The sequence below is a fragment of the Styela clava genome, chromosome 8 (assembly GCF_964204865.1).
Source record: "Styela clava chromosome 8, kaStyClav1.hap1.2, whole genome shotgun sequence".
NCBI classification, from domain to species: Eukaryota; Metazoa; Chordata; class Ascidiacea; order Stolidobranchia; family Styelidae; genus Styela; species Styela clava.
This window is the reverse complement of record NC_135257.1, coordinates 14,280,713-14,296,006: the sequence shown is the minus strand read 5'-3', so window position 1 is coordinate 14,296,006 and position 15,294 is coordinate 14,280,713. Positions and strand designations below refer to the sequence as shown.

The 15,294-nt window shown below is 31.7% G+C and overlaps 1 protein-coding gene across 4 annotated transcripts in view; it reads left to right on the top strand.

Annotated features, from left to right (window-relative positions):
* The window catches only part of LOC120345352 (uncharacterized), a 43,182-nt gene that overhangs the window by 24,232 nt on the left and 3,656 nt on the right, over positions 1-15,294 (top strand). For 2 of the 4 annotated variants that reach the window (XM_039414774.2, XM_039414773.2), the window contains 15 exons: positions 168-292; positions 852-1,041; positions 1,336-1,493; positions 1,602-1,755; positions 1,838-2,373; positions 3,183-3,473; positions 4,201-4,510; positions 5,347-5,451; positions 6,492-6,617; positions 8,306-8,401; positions 8,832-8,884; positions 9,400-9,420; positions 11,498-11,615; positions 12,298-12,418; positions 14,418-14,622. In XM_039414774.2, coding sequence (XP_039270708.2) covers positions 168-292; positions 852-1,041; positions 1,336-1,493; positions 1,602-1,755; positions 1,838-2,373; positions 3,183-3,473; positions 4,201-4,510; positions 5,347-5,451; positions 6,492-6,617; positions 8,306-8,401; positions 8,832-8,884; positions 9,400-9,420; positions 11,498-11,615; positions 12,298-12,418; positions 14,418-14,622 — 2,609 coding nt within the window. Of the gene's footprint in view, positions 1-167; positions 293-851; positions 1,042-1,335; positions 1,494-1,601; positions 1,756-1,837; positions 2,374-3,182; positions 3,474-4,200; positions 4,511-5,346; positions 5,452-6,491; positions 6,618-7,178; positions 8,140-8,305; positions 8,402-8,831; positions 8,885-9,399; positions 9,421-11,497; positions 11,616-12,297; positions 12,419-14,417; positions 14,623-15,294 lie in introns of those variants that run through there. The other 2 variants (XM_078114945.1, XM_078114946.1) reach the window with 2 other exon arrangements.

Sequence of the window (15,294 nt, the reverse complement as noted above, 5' to 3'; positions counted from 1 at the left end):
AGCAACATTTCATTAAAACTTTTCTGGATCACATAGATTTTCAGATATTTGCAAACTTTCTACCTTTTTGAGGTAGCTCATTCAAATATTATAGTTTTCTTAATTTAGTTATTCAAAAAATATTAACAAGCAATAACTTTATTGTCAAAATTATTTCATTTATCTAGCAATCTTTCGAACTTCTTGACAAAATTCAATCGCTGGAGAAAACAAAAACGCAATTGGAATCTGATTTAGAAGAAAGAAACAAACATGTTGTTACTTTAGAAAATGAAATACAAACGGTCAAAAGGTAATAATTTCAAATCTTGGTCAAATGAAACGTTGCAGAAATATATTTGTGTTTGTGACTTGGTGTGTAACAAGACTCGTGAATTGAACTCAATGCCTATCAGTTCCTGGTCCTTCTGCAAAAAAGAAATCCCAACTTAGAATAGTTATCTTAATTCTTGCTACAGCATTTTTGCATTATATGCATACAGATTTACTGGCGCAGAAGCAAAGCAGGATAAATAATTGTTAGTCGCACGAAAAAAAAATTTTGATGCAAAATTGAAACATTCTAGCTAGCATTTTGTCTTACAGTGAATCGTGCCCACTACAAGTGCCCACAAAATACTGTCATATTATTAGACGAAAATTATGTCATGTGTAAATTTCCATTGTCCTAAATTCTCAGGTATTACAGAATGCAAAAAATTGCTCTCATATGTCTTTTTACAACATCCTTGGAATCATTTTCTTTATAACATTGGAATCATTCTTCTATGAGACACTCCTGAATTATTGCTAGACTGTAGATGATACTCGACGTTTTTCCATATTCATTAATCGTTCTCCTCTTTTAACAGTGCTAAAGAGTCTTTAAGTGAAGAAAAATGCAATCTCGAATCTACAATCTCGCAAACTAAAAACGAATTGCAGACAGTTACCAAAAAATTAGAAGATTCTGAAAAAACACTGACAGAAAAAGCACAAGTGATTGATGATCTTAATGTTGCGATGGAAAAATTAAAAGAAGGTGATGCATTGAAAAAGAAGGTAAGATATACCTTAATTTCCTGGCAAAATTTTAGTTGGTATCTATATATGTAAAAGATCTGTAACTTGGTATTACTTGCATCTGCGCTGGATTGAAATTGTATTGATTAATTATACACACATAGTAAGACATAGTGAAATATGCTAATTATGACATGAGGATCAAACGGCGACATTGTAATACTCCTCATTTTTGAAGACTATTCAGTGGTAATTTAACCCGTTATAAATCTTGGTCATTGTCTGCTCAGTTCCTCTATAATATAATGTTAAGCAATTCTTTTTGTATTACAGGAATTACTTGAACAGACCACAAAGATAAGTAGTCAAGAATCTGAAATATCTTCTCTCAAATCAAAACTTGAATTAACAACATCATCAAGTGCTGATTATCAAGTCAAAGTCAATGAACTTGTCGAAAATGTCAGACGATTAGAAGAAGATAAAAACAGGTAAGGGTGATATTTTTTATCAACATAATATGATGACTATGGTTCAAATGCACTTGTTCAAGACTTGTTTTGAGAAACCTAGCTAAATTTTCAACATTTTATAATTAGATTAGAATCGGAGGGAAAACATCTGACGGAAAATTTACAAAAATCTTCTAACGTGTTTGAAGAAACTGACAATAAATTAAAAGAAACTGAGAAGTTGTTGAAAGATGCCCAAGAAAAAATACATCACCATGAAAGCAATATTAAAGATTTTCAGGTAGATTTTTTTTTAATTATGGCAATATTTATTATATAAGATAATATTATTAAATGCAAATAAATTTTCATCTCTTTTTTAGAGTTCAAAAATCAATCTTGAATCCAATGTCACCGAATTGAATTCAAAATTGAGTACATTTGAAGCCGAAGTCATTTCTCTTACTTCCGCAAAAACAGAAGTAGAAAATACTCTTACTTCATTAGAAGATAAGAAAAACATTCTCAACACTCAACTTGAGGAACTGAAAATCTCATTCTCAAATCTTGAGGAGAAATTTTCATTGCGTGAAAAAGAAAATTCGGAAATGAAATCTGAAAACGAATCTCTGAGAAATAATCTCAACGAATCGAGTGTGAAATGTGAAAACCTTTCATCCGAACTTGCTAAATTACAAACTATTTTTGCTGAAACTGCCAAAGCGAAATCCTCATCAGAGAACGAACTTCAATCATCTGTCGTAAACTTAACTGCTGAATTAGAAGGTTTAAAATTAGAGAAAAATGACTTGACAAAAAAGTTAGAATCCATTAGCTCGGAATTAAAAGAATCTCAGACTGCCATTATGAATGCCAATAACAAAGAACAATCATTGATTGAACAGTTATCTGCTTTAAGGTTAGTATAATTGTGTATGAGGAATTTTATTTAAAATTATTCATAAAGCTTGTTTAATTAGTTACTTAGTGTTGTTAAATTTTGAAATCAAATGCTTCCCGAATATATGCTTACTTACAGTTAGGTAATGTAAAGCACACTTATGCTACAAGTTGCATTCCATAATGAAATTCTGAATTATTTAATTTAAAGATGTATAATTTGCCTTCAATCTTGATTTCTGCAAAATTATTCGCATAGATCAAGGGTGTGCAACAGGCGGTCGCCAGCCACAACCCGGCCCGTCAGGCCATTTGGTTTGGCCCTCGTTAACAATCTGATTTTTCTTTATCATACATAAAATCCTAAATCGACAGTTTGTTTGAAAAGTCTCTCACATATGTAGAAATACATAATGTTTTTTCATTCTTGTCGCTGCGTTAAATCTTTCAGCGTGATAATTTTTTAATTCGTGGTGTACATGGAAAGGGCCAGGTAGATGTCCAAAGTTGGTTATATGGCCCACCGACAAAAAATGTTGCACACCCCTGGTATAGCTTATTTAAAACATTGTTGGGTAGTAAAATTTCTTCTCATTTATATAAACCATCCAAGCAACTGACACATTTGCTTGTTATGTATTATAGCTATGTATTATAGTACAGTGGCCAGGTAAACTTTCTGCTTTCCCCAAAGAGTGGTAAACTGGGTTTGCGATACCAAATCCACTGTTCTCGGGCAAAACCTAAAAGGTCACAATATCTAGTATCTAACTTGTTGGGTAAAGGTTTGAAACTTCTTCTAAAGATTATCAATTATCTTGCTTTTAGAACTGAATACGACACTCTCAAACAATCATCATCACTACAAAATGAGGAAGTCATGAAGCAAGTTGCTACATTACAAACAGAAAATCAGGATATCAAAAATAATCTGAACCAAAAAATACAAGAATTTGAGAACGTTTCTTCTGAAAATGTAACTTTAAAAGAACAAATTAAACAAAATACGGATGAATCTCTCAAAGCAAATGATGCTAAAGAAAATGAATTGAAAGTATTGATCGAAGAAATAGAAAAATTCAAATCTTCTTCCCAAACTGTGGAGCAAGAGAAATTGAGGTAATGCGATTGCAAACTTGTCCTTCTAGGGCAGGGGTTCTCAACCTGGGGTTTGCAAACCCCAGGGGTTCAGGAGAAGATTTCCAGGGGTACTTGGAGGACAGTCGAGTTTTGGTGTGTTGATTTTTTTAATATCGATCGACAAAGAAAGTAACTACATGAGGAAAATAAGTGCCAATTGAAACTCAGCGTACATTTTCCCTGATATTGCGTTGTTGTGATTGTAACACAACAATAGAAATGCACGGCTTGGCGGTCGTTGCAGCAAATTGTTAGTCAATATATCACAATTTAGTTTGGTGTCTCATTACTGGGGGTTGTTCGCGTTGATTGTTTCGTGACTCGGGGGGTACTTAACAGAGAAACGATTGAGAACCCCTGTTCTAAGGGGTGTGATGCCCTAGCTCTTGAAATTGTTTGACTTAACTATGTCATCATCGCTGATTTCACATCTCTGTGCAAATCCCAAAGCCACTACCTCAGCCAGAGTGTGATAAATTGGGCAGGCGGGGTTGTACCGGAATTGAAACTATTATCGATAGGATGACGATTTTACTGTTATTTCAATAATGTACATTGTAAACTATCAAATTTATTCGTACTCAATATTTATTTATAATCAATATTTATTTTTAATGAACTTGTTAATTTACGACTTCAATAAATACTGTATCATTTTGTTTCTTTCTGTGTTTCATTTTGAACAAATTCTATTCCTTCTTCTTAGTCTTGAAGAACACATCAGAAATCTTTCTCAAGAAAAGGAAAGTATGGCAATACAGATTCAAACTTTTCAAACCGAGAACGTTGAAATTAAATCTAAACTAGAAGAATTATATCAGCTCAAACAACAGGAAGGCGAAAATACTGGGTCGCTTGTACTAAATCTAAAAAATGAAATCGATTCTTGGAAAAATAAATTTGAGAAAAATGAACTCGATATGAAATCAAAAGATGAAATGATTGTGGATTTACAACGACAGATTGAGGAAACACACAATGCTGATTTAGGGACTATTGAAAGCTTGAAAAATCAGGTAAGTCAAGCCTTAAACATTTTTCATTGAAAAAAAAAAATCAGGTATTTCATAACAAAAAGATTAATGGTATTTAGGAATAATTTAAATCTCACAATCAGGGATGGCCAAAACTTGATTTTTCACTATTCCGAATACAATATTCCGAAAAATATTTTCCAATATGGAATAATATCGAATACACTCTAAATTGGGGAATTTTATGTTCACATAGAAAATTACATAAAACACAATATCTTCATGTTAATCTGCTTGTCTGATGGCTATCATCACTATCTGTTATTTATGGTTGCAGATATTTTAGACAGACTATGAAAAAATAAATAGCTCATGCTTTGGGATCTCACTAGTTCGAGGACTATTCAAAATAATCAGATAATTATACCCAAAGCTTTCACAAAACTATGTTATTTAAAATAAAAATCTATTTTTCAGCATGAAATGTTTTTGGTATTATCCGCCTAGTGAGACTATGAAAAATGTTTCGTTCATTGCATCTATGGCTTATTGGAGAAACTAATATTTTCATATTGAAGTCTACTGTAATTGATAGTTTTTTTCAAGATTTTCATGAGCATCAAATATTTATATCAGACATTATTATGCATTAGACACCTTTGTTTTATTCAGTCGCATAAAAGAAATTAGTGCTTTGGGTGATTGCGGAGAATCAGTAAATTAGTTTATAATAAAAATAAATTTTAAGATATCAATCTTATTACTACTTTTTTGTATATTCGTAACAATTAGTTACCATAGCATAACTAGGAATCTATTAAACTTTTTTGTTTTTTTTCGCTAGTTTCCCTAATTTTACACTTTTGAAAATAATCCAGGCGAAGGAACAGGAGAACAAATTTGAATCTGAAATTTCTGATTTGAAAACAGAGAAAGAAAATCTTCGATTTGAAACTGAATCTTTACAAACATCTACCTCAAAGGTGAGATACATATTAAAGGTACTGGTACACTTATTTTTTAATAGCTTATTTATTAAGGCTGGTTCATATTGATGATTCGGAAACAAGGTTAAATAACAACTTAAATATATATTTCATTACTTATCGATCTTGATCGGTAAGTATGTTGATATAGGTATTTGTCTGTTAGACACTTTCGTATGTTACGTGATAACACACGAAAGCGAGGTTGAATCTGCTACAAATTTTGCATGTGCATTCATCATATCTCGGACCAGAAGCCTATTGATTCTGGATGAATTATGTCTTATAATTAGCGAGTTATTAATTAATTAGTGACACGTCACTAGATCGATAAGTCGGCGGTCTCTGATCGCTATCTCGTCTACAATTTTGTTGAATTCAATTTTTGAGAATGTGCTCAAATCAAGCTATTTAGAGCGAGCAAAAAATTTATTAAAGCTTGACTGAAAGGACCTTTTAATATAAAGTTGCTTGTGTAATGTGTATAATTTTTTTATTCCGCGCTTATTCACGATTATTCTCTCTGAATAAGGCTCTATACAAGCAGTCAATGTTAGAATCTACTATAATTTGAAACAATGTAATATTTCCGTTTCAAAATTACCTACTCAATTTATTGCACTCTGGGTGAAGTAGGGGTCACAGGATTTGAATCCAAGATATGTTATCTGCTATGTCAACACAGATATGTCTAACGCTTTAATCACTAAGAATGACAAGATCATAGTTTTGGATATGTTTATTTCTGGTTTATAAGTTGATTCTGATACATAAATTGCTAATTTTAGTTTGTTTATTTTGTTTTTTTATTTTGTTTAGCTTTAATTATAATGTTATGCATCGTTGTTCAAATATTAAAAATGTCATCCAAATTACAATTTATACGGATAGTAACCCCTGTATAGTTTGCCTTATGTGAGACTACTAATATGCAGACTTACTACTCTATACTGAGCTATCATGGTGTGATACACTGCCACCATTGCACATTATAAATGCTAGTTTTTCATTCAGATTGTACTCTTTTATACTTACAGGAGTCTTCTGTACTTGAAGAACAATTGAAATCTTTGATACATGAGAAATCTAGGTTGCAACAAGAACAAGATGGTACATTGTTGGAATTGAAAAAATTAAAGGAAAATTTTATAGAAAAAGAAGAGGTTTGTTGTCCCATTTCATCAACAACTTACTTTTGAAGTTACTCAGAGATTAGTATCATAGAAATCTGGAATTAGTATCATAGGTGGAATCTTTCACTAGAATAGACATGGACCATGTCTAAATATCCAACCCAAGCACTGTTTTCTTCTCTCAAGTATTTATAGTAATTTTATACAATTTAGCTATAGTGGCAAATGTTGTTCGAACCAAAAATAACTATTATAAATGATACCTGTGTGTTTTATATGAAAATAGTTAAATAAGCACGTTAAAATTAGAAGTGTCTGTTATGATGTAAATTTTTAAATATATCATATTCAAACACCTTGAATTGAAGATCATTTAGATTTTTAAACATGCATAACATTGAGTTAAACATTACAATGTCAAGAGTAAATACTTTTGTGCTTCTCAAATCTTATGAAGATAGTTAGGTTAGATTTTGCAGAATGTGAATACATAGTTTATAAAATAGCAAGCACTAGTTACAGTTGATGTTATTTTTTTGCTATCAGTTTAACTTTCAAATTCCTTTTTAAATTTTGTGTTTTTATATTTAGGTTTCTTCAAAATTTCATATTCTCTCTTCAGCTTTTCATTCATGTCATCTTGCTACAAATTTGCATCATATTGTTTTGTTTTCCATTAGTTTTTGTAGCTATGTTTCATATTGTCTAATTTGTAGTGGCATATTAATATTAGTTCATCATTTGTCATTGATAATTTTTTCATATCATAGTATAACCATTTATTTCAGGATGTAATGAATATAATATATTTTGGTATAATTGTATGGATTGGTCACTTGATGTATTATTGATTTTCAGGTATATGCCCTATAGCAAGGGTGTTCAACATTTTTGAGCAAAAAGAGCAAGGAAAACATTACATACTTTTACCCATCTGAGCGCCTTTTCAAACGTAAACTGGCAGATTAGGATTTTATGTGTGATGTGGAAGAATCTTAGGCGAGGGCCCCACTAAAAGGCTTAGCGGGCCGTGTTGTGGCCCACAGGCTGCCCGTTGCACATCCCTTGCCCTATGGCTATATAACCCAATTCTCCGATTTATTCAATTATTAGAAAGTCTTTGATGCTATTTTGATCTAGAAAATACATAAATACTCACTATTCTCTCAAAAATAAAACTTTAGAGGCAACTACATTCTTAATTGTCATAATCTATTTTCATTCCAAATACTTACAATAGTTAAGGTAAACTTAATGATCCATACTTAGATGAAAAGCTGTGTATAAAGATATATAAAATTATACTGGGTTATGCTTGTTATACATGATATGAAAAAATCATCCTGGTGCGAGTTCTTATTGTTTGATTAGATTCATAATCATTCATCTGTGGCTATTCATTTGTACACTAGCTTATTTTTGTCATTGCTGATTTTAGATTTTATTTCTTGATTTTTAGAAAATTGATATGTTTGTTTTGCATCCATTTCAAACCCTATTTTATTATCTATTCCAATAAAAAGATGCAAAATTTTTTTAAACAAAAATAAAATGTGCCTCAGTAAAATAGGATACCACACGATTGCATATACAGCAATTGTTACTCCATTTTTTTTCAAACATAATCAAACTTCATTCAGCATTCAGCAAATACAGCATTTTTAATCCAAAACAATTTTTCCATTTCTGCTAATTATGTGATGTAAACATATTTCTAGGTTGATAAAGATCACAGAAGCAAAATTCTTATCTTAGAAGCAGATAACGTTAACCATAAAGAAGAATATAGAAAATTGGAAGAACGGTTTAATTCTGTATGTGTTTGGCTTATTATTATCTGCTCTACATCATGATTTTGATGTGTAGTCAAACAGGTGTTAAGCTGGCGATATAGATCAGAATGTTCGAATGTATTAATGGTAAACTTATTCGGGAAAAACTGATGTAAAATTGAGATTGGCTTTATGGCCTTATATGGAATTTGATTGTACTCAATAACTAGTGGAAAATGAAAATATTGAGGTCATTATTTTATCAATATAACTGAACTGTCTTATAAATTGTCCTGGGCAAATAAAACATTATCTAGCCAAGTTTTTCAGAACGTTTTCAGACCTCAAAATTGATAAAAATTTATGATTATGGTTTTGTGAAAGCTATATTTTTCTGATAACTTCACAATATTTAAATACAATTTGTTTATAAAAATAGGTTTCAATTTTAAAATTTATAATGCAATTCCAGCTCACAGAAGTACATGACAAAGTGCAAGCAAAACTAAACAAGATGGAAAAAAGGTTAGAAAGTTTTTTTTTATGATAATCTGTTAACTTAATAGCTTGTCGTTTCATAACATTGCTAAGTTTTGTGTGATTGGTTTGTTTCAACCTTGTTGACTGAAAATAGTGTTTTAGAAAATTTGAGCAGTGGATTCAATTTACATTTTTTTAAGCTTTATTTCAAGGTTTATTATCACACTATATAATATGCATCAAATGAAGTTTTATGCAGTTAACTGTTGTTATTTAGACATTGACATCTTTGTGCCATTCGGAATTATGAAAATACTAAATTACTTGCTGAATACAGCATTGTATATGCTAGTTTTGGATTTATTCCAACCAACCTAAAATTGTAAATATCTTCGTAAAATTGTCAATCACCACCAATAGGCTAGCAGCTGAGCCAGATATTCATTGTCTATGAATATCCTGGAAATTAGAAAATACTTACCACTATAACATTGAGATTCGGTAGGATTTTTTCTCTATGTAAATCACATTCGTTTTTAACCCAATCTTTACATTCTCAGCATACCAGATATTGAAGAAAGGTATAAATGCAATGCAATGAATGCTGATCACGATATATATACTACCTTTGGTGAAACATATTCTTTTGTCAAATAATAATTCCTAGATTTTCTACCAATATTTATTTATAGTATTGAGTCGTAAAAGTTTTTCATGAAGAAATACTGATTTTTTTCTTGTAATTCGGCTCAATCTAAATTTCACCAGAGTGTGAAGGGAATCTGAACCATTTTGATTGATATAAATTCATATAATTTGACTGAATATGCCGACACAGGATTATAAATTTATCATTCCGGCCAATTATAAAAGCCCTATTCCCTTATCATATTTTTTCAGAATAACAATGTAATAGTACTATTTTACAATTTGAGAACACTCTGATCTTGGGAGAAAACTACGAAGCACAATTTTGTCCAAAGTCTATGTTTTACTAAAGTTCTGCATGTTTATTAATTTAAGCATGAACGGTGTTGCTAATATTTATCTGTTTGAGTTTGGTTTGGCATAATTTTGCAAGGCGATTGATTGATTATGGTGTCACAATAAACAAACTATCCTTAACTGGAGAGGAATTCCTTCCCAGGCTTTTAGTCATTTTTGGGGAGGAATTTTGCTTTGTATGTGCTGTAGAATTTCAAATATACTTTGGTTCTTTATTTTTATTATAATATTCATTTATAAGCACATTGTACAGAAGCGAGAGTGCGACTTGCGCATAACGCTAGACACTTAACGCATAATGCTGGGCGAAACGAGAAAGATTTGGAACCACTGCAAAAGACGGAGTTTGAATGTCATATTCCATTTTTTGAGTTACCGAATTCAAGTTCGAATCATTGTAGATTTTACACACAACAGTGAAATAGATAAATATAAGTCACATTGATGCTTGACTTTCATCTTGCATTAAACTTGCATTTGGAAATTAAAACTAGGATGTAAGCACAACATTGGAATTGATTTTCAATAGGTAATACATATAAGTAATAGACGTGGTGAGTCTCATTGCACCATAATTTGTTGCTAATTCAAACACCTCCTAAAAAGTTAACGAGTTTCAAGTTGAGTCTTTTAGGCAAAAGGTTGAGAGATGCTGTTTTTTTTTTAATTGAGAATTTATTTAGAGTGCTATTTATTTGCATGCTTTGATCATCTTTTGTTTTGATTTAAACCTGTTTGAAATAATTTAATACTATTGATTTTTGTTTTTTCATTTTTTATACTAACTTATCAAATGCATGGTTTGCAAAGTTGAATACTATAATATACTTAACCCATCATAATGCTTAACAAATTTTATTATGCATTATTAAGGCTGTAATTTTCGGAGATATTTAGTTGGTTTTGAGATTGATATTTATTTGGAAATTCATATTATTTGTCAAAATCTCTATTTTTAATAATCTATGGATGTTTTCCTGAGCATCCACTTCCTTGTTTACTTTCATAACATTCCGTAACACACTCGACACTTTTGACCCTCAGATAGACATCACTTCATTTTTGTGGTTTTGCTTGCTATTTGTCAGTTTTTAGATGTTTCTGAAAACTTATTATGAATCAAATAACTCTATTATCATTTCGCCTCAGCAATCATCACTCCTAAAAATAAGCATAAAAAATATTGCAATGGTAAAGTATAGGGAAGAATTCTCTTTTGGTCAAAGGTCGGGGGAACATCCATTACCCATTAATGTGATAAGATATTGGATCAAGGTCAAAAGTTTGCAACATGCATGGTGCTGCTATATAATGAAATAATTAGGTGGTGGTTAGATTCATTAATCATGAATAGGAATTTTTGGGTGATACAGAGTTAGCATGAGAATATTGCAATTTATATAAAAACTCAAAATAAAACCTAAAAACAAAGTTAGTCCATCATAAATGTTAGAAATATTTTCTATACGTAGTATCCTATTCAGCCCTCATAACTATAGTGAATATTTTGCTCAGGGAAATTTAGTCTTCCAGATGAAAAGTTTTTGGATTACATACATTATATAGGTTTTATAAAGTTAATTGACCAGGACTAATATATTTTAATGTCTAGTTTTTTGAGGATGTTTGTAAGGGTTTTTATATGGATTTCAGAGAAAATGTTTTGAAAAGAGAATTTGCAAAAGAACGAGAATCATTGCAACAAACCATCGACATAACAACATCACTCGTAGCGGAATCAAGGAAACAGACTGAAGGATTACAGCAAGAGGTATTGTGTATAAATCTGTGAGACTCAGAGTCTAAAATGGAATTGAAGAAATGTTTCAAGTGCCGATTCTATTTAATGTCATAACAACACATGACAAAGCTAAGAAAATAGTTTGGAGATTTCCCTCAAACGAAACACCTTGCTGACGGTGAAAAGTGACCATTATTCAGAATTTTTCCAAAATTAGCTGAAAAAGTATTCGAATACTTTGATTCGATTTTTTGCTGAAAAAGGTATATATTCAGTCTTTAAATTAACGGAAAAATTTAGACTACAAAATCTTTAGCGTTTGTGAATTCTCATTTGTCTTTTTGGAAATTTCACCTTCGATTACAACTTCTGATTTAAATATCAGCAAAAAATCCAGACTCTGCAGCTACGAAAAATTCTAGTGCTAAAATTATCTATTTTTGATCTCTATTATCGCACAAACTTGTGAATGTGGACATTCACATACAAAGCACTAAGAGTTAAGACGTACTTAATATGTTCTCATTGCTTTATTTTATTGTCCCTATACAGATTTCAAATATTGGAAAAAGTATATGAGTATATTTCTATTTTGTCCCTTCCATATCTAATCATGAATCCAGTCTCCAGATAATGATAATGAATAGCATCAGTACTATCAAAAGCAAACATGTTTTTGGTGTTGTATAAAAATCTTTTCTATTGATTCCAGATCACACTGTTGAAAAGTGAAATGATACTTGTGGAAAGTTTGAAGGAATCATTGAAAAATATTGAGCGAGAGAAAGATGATTTGAACACTCAACTCAGATCATTGAAGTCTTCTCCGTTAAGTAAGTGGGATTGTATTCAGCTCCTCCTGCAGTAATGAGAATTTTTTTTATTTTAACCGTTTATGGAGTGTTTTTGCTTTTCTTTGAATATGGCTCTATGCAAGCAGTTAAGTAAATGCAGAAATTCTCATTTCTACTTGTTTAAAGCAGTGGTTCCCAACCGCCGGTCCGCGGACCGGTGCCGGTCCGCGAAGCTTTTTTGCCGGTCCGCAAAAGATTTTGTTGTCTTGTTGTTTTTATGCCGTTTCAATCGCTTTACCGTAGACAAAGTTGCGTTGGCTCATTACGCAGTTCTCTTCTGCCGTCATATTACGACGTCTTTCGCGACATGTTGGCGCCGTATTACGCGACATCTTGGCGCCGATCACTCACACTTTTCGCTTTTCCAGCTCCGATTCATCGCGAATGCGCTCCATCAAATCTTGCAAAATTAAGAAGCCTAAAAATCGGCATGCGTGCCTTTTCTGTTCTGCGTGCTTTTCCTGATTAATATGACCATTCATATGAAACGTAATGGATATCTCCTTGTTTAAACTAGAAAACAGTCAAGAACAGTATAATAATCCAGTAAGATATGAACTTGTTGCGACCCCACAGGTGGTCACGCGATGCACGCAAAAAAAAGCAGAGCCGCAGAGATCTTTTCCAGACACAGTAGGATTTTGAGCTTGTCGCCAAGTTATCGACGACTTTGTCATTGTAATGCAAATTCATTCCGTTTGAGGCGTCGATTAACTGCAGAGGGATTAATATTATGAACCCAATGAAAAAGAAAAGGCTTGATTAAAATTGTGATTCTTCTTTACAGTCCAGATTGAAAAAGAATTACTTATCACAATTTTAGATATCTCTTGATAACGAATACCCATCGCCAAGTAATCGAGCAATCGGACTGTGGTCCGTCTTTTCAGCCAGTTACTGCGTTATGCGAAAAAACATTCTCATCACTCGATTCAATTAAAACCTCACTTTGATTAAAACGAGGCAAGGAAATCGGCTGTACGCGGCTGCAGAGCTACGTGTTGCAAAAACTTCTTTGCCTCGTTCGCAATCTTGTATTGGAAAAGAAACAGCAGCAAAATTCTCACAGAAGTTAATTGTGCATTATTTTAATGTGAGAATTTAATGCGTGCCTTTCTCACGCATAATGGGTGCCCAGCACTGCATTTCATTACGCAAATATCTGGTATTATTTTATGTTTCACTCATTTGTAATTTTTGGTCGGCACATTATTTGATAGTTATTCTTCGTGTGAAATGTTTTAAAGTGTGCTTTTTTGTCTAGAAGCATATTGAGTGCCCGACATTGCATTATAAGACGCAAATATATGTTATTCTTTTCTGTTACGGTCATTTCAATTTTTGCCGGTCCGCGAGTACATTTAATCTAATGTTACCGGTCCGCCAGGGTAGAAAGGTTGGGAACCGCTGGTTTAAAGGACAATCAATTTTATTGTTTTTATGCCTAGCGATAGGCATCAAATTGAATAAGATAATTGCATTAAAGACAGACGTACAAATTTTAAATGTTTTTAAAACATGTTTGGGCATATATTTCAATCGATAACAATTTTGCGTAAATGATTTTTTCACCATTAATTTGAAATTTTTTAATATTATTCTTGTGTATTATTTTAACAAAATCAAAATCGTGATCTTTAAATCGCTTCTTGAAGGTCTAGTTATAAAGTTGCTTTTAATATAACATTCCTGGATATGATGAGGATGGTCATATTCAAGAGCTACATTATGTTCAATTGCTAAACTCCTCACAAACATAGGACGTTTATCACTGGTCGATTGAAGCTTCCTCCACTTTTCAACTACACGAAACTGGAGTTATTAGTAGAATTTTTAAGGTCATGATGTCCCATACATTTGGTATATTTTATCAGCTCTCCTCTCATATAAATAAGGATAAATATGAATAATTATATCATATCCTAGACTAGAATCAGAATGAAAGTATACTGCATTTCAAAATATTTCATATTTTCAGCTCATTCTGCTTCTACTGAAGACAGTGGTGTAGGTGGGGATGAAGAATTAAGGGGACAAATTGATTTTCTAAATTCAGTTATTGTTGATCAACAAAATAAAAACAGTGAATTGAATGAAAAAATCTCTGAATTAGAATCAATGTTATTGAACGATGGAGATGTCGATCCAATGCAAGTTGCAAATGAATATGAAAATGAAGCAGGGTGAGTACTTGAAAATATCAATGTGCAAGCCTCATTGGACACAGAATGGACCTGTGAATCATTTCGTTATTATTTTGTTTTCGATCATCTTATTAGTATTTCTTTTCTTCTTCTTGTGCAAAACTACCGGTCCATTTAATTTGAAATTTTCATTGGTTAAAGATTGTAATTTTCGCTAGAAGGCTATTAGTTTTATTTATTTCAAAAATTTTTGTGGGCCCTATGAGATTTGTTTTTTGTGTGCGATGATGTGAGACTACAGAACCAGTAGTCCACTGTGACAGATTGTACACTGTACTACCTCGTTTTAGCCTTCGTGTCCATATATCTTGTTGATGAAAAGATTTTCTGAAATTAGTTCAAACAATATTTTTACTTCATCGTATCACTCGAAAATGATTATTTAATAATTCAAATTTAATATTCTGCAGCTAAATCACAATTTATACTGAATTATTGATTTCAAACATTTGATTTTGTATTCAGATGTGGAGTGGGAAGTTAGAATATGAACTTGTTTTAAATCTAATAAGTATAAGTTTATTTTGACTCCATAATCAGCATAACAGATGATAAAATAGTTGATAAAAACAAATAAATCAAAACTAATTATAGAACCAGGAGAGCAAACAATAACTTAAGTGGCACGTGTTCTCTCGCCTAAAAGAATTA